This window comes from Hyperoodon ampullatus, assembly GCF_949752795.1.
Source record: "Hyperoodon ampullatus genome assembly, chromosome: 6".
NCBI lineage: Eukaryota > Metazoa > Chordata > Mammalia > Artiodactyla > Ziphiidae > Hyperoodon > Hyperoodon ampullatus.
The window spans coordinates 46,503,111-46,510,994 of record NC_136919.1 but is presented as its reverse complement, the minus strand read 5'-3'; the positions used below and the strand labels follow the sequence as shown (position 1 = coordinate 46,510,994).

The 7,884-nt window shown below is 50.6% G+C and overlaps 1 protein-coding gene across 2 annotated transcripts in view; it reads right to left on the bottom strand.

The window, feature by feature from the left end:
• Positions 1-4,889: 4,889 nt before the first annotated feature.
• B4GALT1 (beta-1,4-galactosyltransferase 1) overlaps positions 4,890-7,884 on the bottom strand; it is a gene marked incomplete at its 5' end in the record, with an annotated part of 44,076 nt that continues 41,081 nt past the window's right edge. The window contains 3 exons of one of the 2 annotated variants that reach the window (XM_079707088.1): positions 4,890-5,421; positions 5,660-5,764; positions 7,662-7,784. In XM_079707088.1, coding sequence (XP_079563214.1) covers positions 5,289-5,421; positions 5,660-5,764; positions 7,662-7,784 — 361 coding nt within the window. In that variant the 3' untranslated portion in view covers positions 4,890-5,288. The remainder of the gene's footprint in view (positions 5,422-5,659; positions 5,765-7,661; positions 7,785-7,884) is intronic. The other variant, XM_079707089.1, reaches the window with a different exon arrangement.

Here is a 7,884-nt window from a genome sequence, read left to right as displayed (position 1 = left end):
GACCCTATCACTTCGCATGACATCCATACACCGCCGGTTCCTCTGCCTCCCAGCCTGGGTACAGGTCCTGGAGCCCAGATGAAGGCAGCAGCCACGTTCCCTGCCCGGGGACTGTGCCAGAGAAGGAAATGAGGTTTGTCTGGCACAACCGGCTCAGCCAGGCAAACCTCATTTCCTTTCTGATGGGGGAAGAAGTTCCAGTTCTAAGAAGAAATTGGCCTAGGAATGTCCGAACTCCCACCTCCTGGAAGAAACAGGAGGAGGGGAGCCTGGGAGTGTGGTGGACACTTGGCAACACCTAGAACTCAGTCATTTTCTCATTTCCTCAACCTCTCCCCCATATTCCCCACACAGCTTTCCTCTGTCACCAGCAGCAAATGCTCCTGCCTGGAGAGGTTTTACTCACATATCAATACCTCCATGGGCACCCACCCGCCTGGGCACCACAGCCCTGCTTCCAAAGGACATCAGTGATTAGGCATCCAGGTCACATTCTCCCATGGAAAAGAGATACTATACTGGGGGGGGGGGGCGGGGGGCAGGGGCTGGTGTCCACCAAATCCACACCCACAGCTACTGGGCTCTGCCTGGCTCAGACTTGGTTTGGTTCTCAGGTGAAGTGGGAGACTAAGGGCACTTCTCAAGGAAATGGCAACCCCAAGAGCCTGGCCCTGGCCCCCTTCCTCCCTGGTACCTTGGAGCCCACCAAGGCGGGGTTCAAGCCCCCCTCCATTACCAAGGCTGCCAGTCCAAACACCTTCACTCAGGGGAGGCAGGAAGGGGTGAGGAAGCAGCACTGGTGAGGTCCTGGGTGTCTCCAGAAGAGGAGCGGTCACTTGCCCTGAGATCCACTCACCCATCTGCCACAGACACGTGCCCTAGAAGAGGAAAAAAGGGAGATCCCCAGCACACCTGGTGTGTGCACGTGTATATGTGGGTAATGTGTGCACAGCAGTCTCTATGTACCTCTCAGCACGTGTGTTCACCTGCACTTTTAAAAATTTAACAAATATTTGTAACATGTATAATGCTTATTATGAGCCAGTCTGAGTGCTTTATAAGATTAATTCTCCTGACAATACTATGAAAGAAGTACTGTTATCCCCATTACACAGATGAACAAACGGAGGCACAGAGAGGCTAAATCACTCACTCAAGGTCGTGGAATTAGGAAGAAGGAGCAATAGCATTTGAACCCAAGCATTCTGGCCTCTCCTAGGCACATGTCAGCATATATGCATCTGCGTGGATATGTGCATCTTTGGGGAGGGAAGCGTGCCCCACTTAACCCAGACCTTACAGCTTGGAAAGCCCTGTAAGGCAGCACTTTGTCCAAAGGAGTCTCCTGGCTGGAAAGTCAGATCTGAGTACCAGCCACCTCTGCTCAAGCCTGAGGCTGCTAGGGCTCCTTCCAGCAGTCACAGGGATGGGTGGAGACAGCCAGATGGCCCTGGTGGGGCTACAAGGGGTTGCCCTTCCTGCTCTGTTTCCCAACCGGCTCCATCCCAGCAGGGCCTGCAGCCCCCTCAGCCTGGATGGCGGGAGTGACCTCTCCTGCACACTGGTTTCCTCCAGCCCATTTCTGCCAGATGCCGACTCAATAGAAGCAGCATGTCAGAGACTGCTGATGCCTGATCCCAGGGGCGCTGCAGAGGAGGAGCAGGTGGTGCCCAGGGTACTTACTGTCTCAAGTCCTTGGGTCACAGTTAAGACCCTTGAGAGCGTCTGGTTAAATTTCCTGGGGCTGGGCTTCCCTGGTGGCGCGGTGGTTGGGGGTCCGCCTGGCGGTGCAGGGGACGCGGGTTCGTGCCCCGGTCCGGGGGGATCCCGCGTGCCGCGGGGCGGCTGGGCCCGTGGGCCATGGCCGCTGGGCCTGCGCGTCCGGAGCCTGGGCTCCGCGACGGGAGAGGCTGCGGCGGTGAGAGGCCCGCGTACCGCAAAAAAAAAAAAAAAAAAAAAAAATTTCCTGGGGCTGACAAGAAAGCTTATTTATCTAAGCTACCCTGTGAACACCTTGTGTAAATGGTTCTGAGAACTATCTCAGAACCATGCTGGCGTTGGTGGAAAACAGCAGAATGTGGCCAGAGAACTGCTGGGGAAACTTCTACTCTGAAGTGGCACCAGCTGCTGCATAGTGAGTACCTGTGAGGTGTCAGTCATTGTGTTTCAGACACATCATCTCTTTTAAGCCTCAAAAACTCTCTACATGTTATTACTCCCATTTTACAGATATGAATATGAGGCTCAGATGGGGAAATGGCTGATCCCAGTGAGGTGCATGCACCCTGTGTGATCCCAGTGAGGTGCGTGCACCCTGTGTGATCCCAGTGAGGTGCGTGCACCCTGTGTGATCCCAGGCAGGGCTGTGGAGCGTAGCCAGGTGAGGCACCACCTCCTCCCCCCACCCAACCCCCCAGCCTCCCACGTGAGGCAGACACAGGAGGTAGACCTCTGCTTTCCTCACATCCTCCCAGCAGGCAGCCCCAGTCACTGCCCTCCAGCTCTGGGAGAACCCAAACCCCTTACATCAGAAGAGAAACCACCTGCCGTTACAAAGATAGGGTCATTTATTCACGTTATATTACTGGCTTTTAAAGGCAAAAATACAGTTCTATTTTGAACACCAAGGTCAGACATTCCCCCACTTACAATGGTAAATACATACATTTGCATACACGGGAAATCGAAATACACAGAGCACAACAGGTCTCTAGGACAGGGACGCTCCCCTCCCAGCCGTGTGGGGTGCCCCACATCCAGCCCTCAGGTCAGCAGAGACCCTGCCCAGGCTGAGAGTCAGCACCAGCATTTCCTTTACCCTCTTATACCACCTCTGCCCTCTGATCTTTCCCAAAGGCCACTTTACAGGGTCACCAGCAACAGAATGGACAGAAATAGAGAGTGTCACAGCACATGACAACTTCACGGTGACAACTTCCAGGTGAAGGAAATGGTCCCTGAACCCTCAGCCCTGGCCTAACCTTGGGACCCCATTAGCGCACCGGAAGATCAGCAAATGGGGAAGAGGCGCAGCAGGATTTCCCTTGGTCCTGAGAATGAACCACATACTTGACCATTACAATGGAACATGAAAGAAAATGCAATAGGAAAACAAAAAAGAAAAAAAAGTCAGAATTTTGTTTTAAGAGTAAAGTAAGTAACAAAGAGGTTACCACCCAGGATATTTGTCTCCTCTCTTCTAAGGCACTTTGGAAAAGTCAGGATCTGGGGATAGAAAAAGAGGCCTTCATTCTTTGCATTTCCTAGAACTCCCTGTCAGTACATTCCTGGCTTTATCAACAATCACTGTTAAGGAGTGGGGAACTGACAGAAGGAATACTCTTTGCATAGCCCAGCTGCTTCTGCAGTGGAAAATAATTTGTAACCAATCTAAAGGCTTCTGGAAAAAGAACCACGTTAGCATGTGAGATGCTCAAAGTGATAAAGGCACAGGTTCAGACTGGGGCCAGGCATCAGCTCAGCCTCCACACTGAGGGCTGGTTTCCAGGCTGCCACCAGCTGTAAGGTTCACCCTGGGGTTAGAAAGCTGAATTCTAAGCCCTCAGCCCAGGCTGGACCCAGCAAGGGTGCCCAGTGGCGGGAACTGCCTTGTGCATCTCACCCCAGGCAGGCTAAAACCTCTGGCAGCAGAGGTGGGCTTGGGGAAGACACGGCTGTGGGTCAGCCTCCCTGAAGTGGGAGCACCTGCTAAAAACCTGAGGGGGAATGGGAGGCTTTAGGCACCAGAGTGGTCGTGGGGGACTGTGGGTGGGTTCAGCTGAACTTCTTTCTAGATCTCTAATTAAAAGGCACATTCACGCTGGAGAATGAATAGTCTGTTTGACCCTGAGTGCCACAGGCCGGTTTTAGGGAACAGGCAAGAGGCAAAGGAACAAAAAGGGGGAGGGAGGGAAGAGAAAGGCAGCAGAAGGGAGGAAGGAGGAAGAGGAAGGAGAACCGGTCCTGCAAGGTGGGCCAGGCAGCGTGGCTATCAGAGCCCAGAAGGCAGCACCCAGGGGCCAGAGGGAGGCTTCCTCCTCCTGCCTTGGCTAAGGGCCAGTGAACAACCCTCACGGCTGTCATTTACAGCTCCAGAGCCTAGGGCCCTAGCGGGAGGTCTTGGAGTCAGTCTGAGGAGGTGAGGGTTCCCTCAGCCCTGCCCACCGGGGGGAGGGGAGGGAGGTGGAGAGGTCAGCCAGGCAGGCCGAGGCTTCTGTCTCCCCCAGGAGTCCAGCTCAGTAGTGCTGATGTGGAGGCCTAGCTCTCATCAAGTGGCCCAAAGATGACTCTGCTCTTCAGAAAACCTGGCCTGCCAGCTACATCAGAGGCCCATGTGTGGCCACTACAGCATACATTATTTTTTTTCCCTTAAAAAATGCTCAGTCCCCTCCCCACATTTAAAACACCACAATAAAAATACATGGGAAGTTCAAGTTTATATAGCATGCTCAGAAAAATAAATTGCCATGACTAAACACTATGCAATTCTGGATCAACACAAAATCAAGCTAGCTCGTAATTAGAACCTGATTTGTTCTTTCTTTAAAATACTACAAACTGCTATTTAAAAAAAGGACTTACATTCAGAAATCAGACAATCTGGAGAAAGGCCACTGAATGTGAGAACACCCAAGGCTTTTGCTCTGGTGGCTAAAGTTGCCTTGGAACTCACACGTTAGCAGGGCGAGAGGTCCAAGGCTCAAGTTTTAAAATTCTTCTGCTAAGGAAAGACACACACACACACACAGTGATTGTAATAGTTGCATACCACGGAAAGAAGGTGGGGAGAAGGGGGTAAAATGAGAATGGTTGAAATCGTGTGTTTTTGTTATAATGTGACACCGAAAAAACATCACACCAATCCAATTTCAGCAGCACTCTCCAATTTTTCATAAAGTAATAATACCACAATTTAAAGCGAAATTCTTACCTATATCACAACAAATTAGCAGTTTTTTGCAGGCAATGAGTCCCACAGTCACCAAATTTGGGGCTGTGTATAGCTCTGATTCTTTGGGGTAACACTGTGAACATGTTGAGAACCCCCCAAAGGCTGACAGTTGCTATGCTTACATACACCTCGTGGGGCTAAGAAGTCACATGCCGAGCCAAGTTGGGGGCAAAATATCCCACTCGTCCTGGTCATCTGGAAAGGCGTCTGAATGATGAGCCGAGAGGGTCTATCACTCTGATTGGTAAGATTGAGAGGGACCAGCCCAGCAGATTGGCAGAGACACACAGCAGAGGTCCCTGGCCATTTTCAGGTCTCTTATCAGTGCACCAAAATGCTAGCTCGGCATCCCGATGTCCACTGTGATTTTGGTATACAACGGGTATCTCTGCACGTCCAGCACCAGGTAGGTGAGTGTGTTCAAACCGTCAGAGAGCATTGTCTCCTTTGTGTGTGCAATTCGGTCAAACCTACAAGGAACGAACGGGCAAAGGGTTGAAGCCAAAACAAAAATCTTAAAAAAAAAAAAAAAACTTTCAACATTTGTACTTTTTGGCCCCTCCTCCCCACTCCTACTCCAATCCTGTCCCATGGATTGAACCCTCAAAGCATGAAGCCCATTTCAGAGCTTCATTCCTACAGCCTGCCCCACCTGAAAGGGGAAAGAAGGAAACACACACAGGGGAGAGAATAAAACACAGGACACACCTCTGAGGATTAGGTTCATTTTTCTTGTCTCTTGAGTGGCGGATCATCCGACACTTGCCGATCACAGCATTTGGGCGAGATACAGACATGCCTTTAAAGGCTAACCTGTAAGGCATAAAGAGACAAGTCGTCATTACAGAGCTTCCATAAGGCTCGGGTCCCACAGTCCCAGCTGCAAGACTCTTGTCCCGTCCACCATCCTGTCAGCTGTTCTCACCCGGCCCACACCCCAGCCCAGTGTACAGGCATTGCTTAAAACTCACACGCCTTTCCCATAACATTTTACCACTGGTTCTAGATCATGTTGGTGACCACCCTGTGCCAAGCACTGGGGGTGTCTGCCCTCATGGACTTTATAATGTGGGTGCTTAGAACACAGGGCCATCGGTGCCAGTATGGAGGGGACGAGGGAAGGGTGGGGATGCGCTCAACAGAGGGAGAAGCAACCAACTCTACCTGAGCAAGACTAGGCAGAGCCAAATCTTGCAGATGAGTGGGTGCTTTGCCAGAGCATTTCGGGCAGTTAGGACAGCACAGGCAAAGGCAGGGAGGTGACAGCAAGCACAGTGCCCTCAGGGATTACCACAAGCTTCTGGGGACTGGTGAACAGGGTCTGCGGTAGGAAGTGGCCGGAGATGAAGCCGGAAAGAAGGGCAAAGACAACATCATGGAGGCCTTCTTAGAGCTTTTAGCATCCCCAAGAACAGTGCCAGTGTCGGAAAGGGATATAACACAGTCATCCCTCAGTATCCGCGGGGGACTGGCTCCAGGACAACACCCCCCCTTCACAGTGGATGCTCAAGTCCCTTATATAAAATGGTGTAGCATTTGCACATAACCTATGCACATCCTCATCCTCCCATATACTTTTCTTTAAGCCTTATTCATTTATTTAATTTTTATTGGGGTATAGCTCCCATATACTTTAAATCACCTCTAGATTACTTATAATACCTAACACAGGGACTTACCTGGCCCAGCGCTCTGCATACTGATAACAAATCTGGACACTCTAAAACGTAAGTTTTCTTCAAGGCCTGTATTAAAGATTTGGGTTGATGTCAAGTTCCCACACGAAGCTAACCTTAAATGACTTTGGGTGCTGCTCTGACAGACACCTTCCGTTAATTATCAAATTAACGTACTCCAATTCAGAAAGGCACTAGGGTGTATTCTGATACCAAACTCAGTGACAAGTTCAGACTGGCTCCCAGAGGAAGAAGGTGCTTTCTGCCTGCAGCCAGCAAGGTTGGAAATTCCATTGCCAGGAAGAAGTGAGCAGAATGTGGTTTCAAATGCCACGGACAAATGGTTTTTTACCATCTGTGATGACAACTCACATGATAAAGGTTTACCAGCTTACAAAGAGGCCCAGGGTGTGGATGGCCACATAGCATGAGTCAAAGTAAAGTCACCCCTTCACATGGTTCTTATTTTACATTTTCCAAAAGGGTAATGCAAAAATCACAGAAGCTACTTTTCCTAAAGACACTTTTTCAATTTATTTTGGCTGCGTTGGGTTTTCATTGCTGGGCGCGGGCTTTCTCTAGTTGCGGAGAGCGGGGGCTACTCTTCGTTGGGGTGCGCAGGCTTCTCATTGCGGTGGCTTCTCTTGTTGCAGAGCATGGGCTTCAGTGGGCTTCAGTAGTTGTGGCACGCAGGCTCAGTCGTTGTGGCTCGCAGGCTCTAGAGCGCAGGCTCAATAGTTGTGGCACATGGGCTTAGTTGCTCCGCGGCATGTGGGATCTTCCCGAACCAAGGCTGGAACCCGTGTTCCCTGCATTGGCAGGTGGATTCTTAACCACTGCGCCACCAGGGAAGTCCCACCTAAAGACACTCTTTATCACCTATAGCACCTACAGCAGGGCACACCTAAGAATTTGGGCTGGGTGGGAACTGCATTCCTCCTGAGGGTCAATCCTTGCAGAATAATGAAGCACTGGTAGAAAGACCAGAAGTGAAGGGAGGCACGGAAGAAAGAGATCTAATTCGTGACCATTACCTGTTAAAAATGTCATCATCTTCACCTCCCCAGCCCCAGTAGTTATTAGGAAATCCATTGATGGTGAGAAACTGTTGTTTACTTAGAGCAGAGACACCTCCAAAATACTGCACATAAGGTAGGCTGGGGGGAAAAAAACAAAAACCAGAACAAACACACACACACACACACACACACACACAAACGCGACCAGTGGTTAGTAAGTTTTGACTTTTTGAAATAA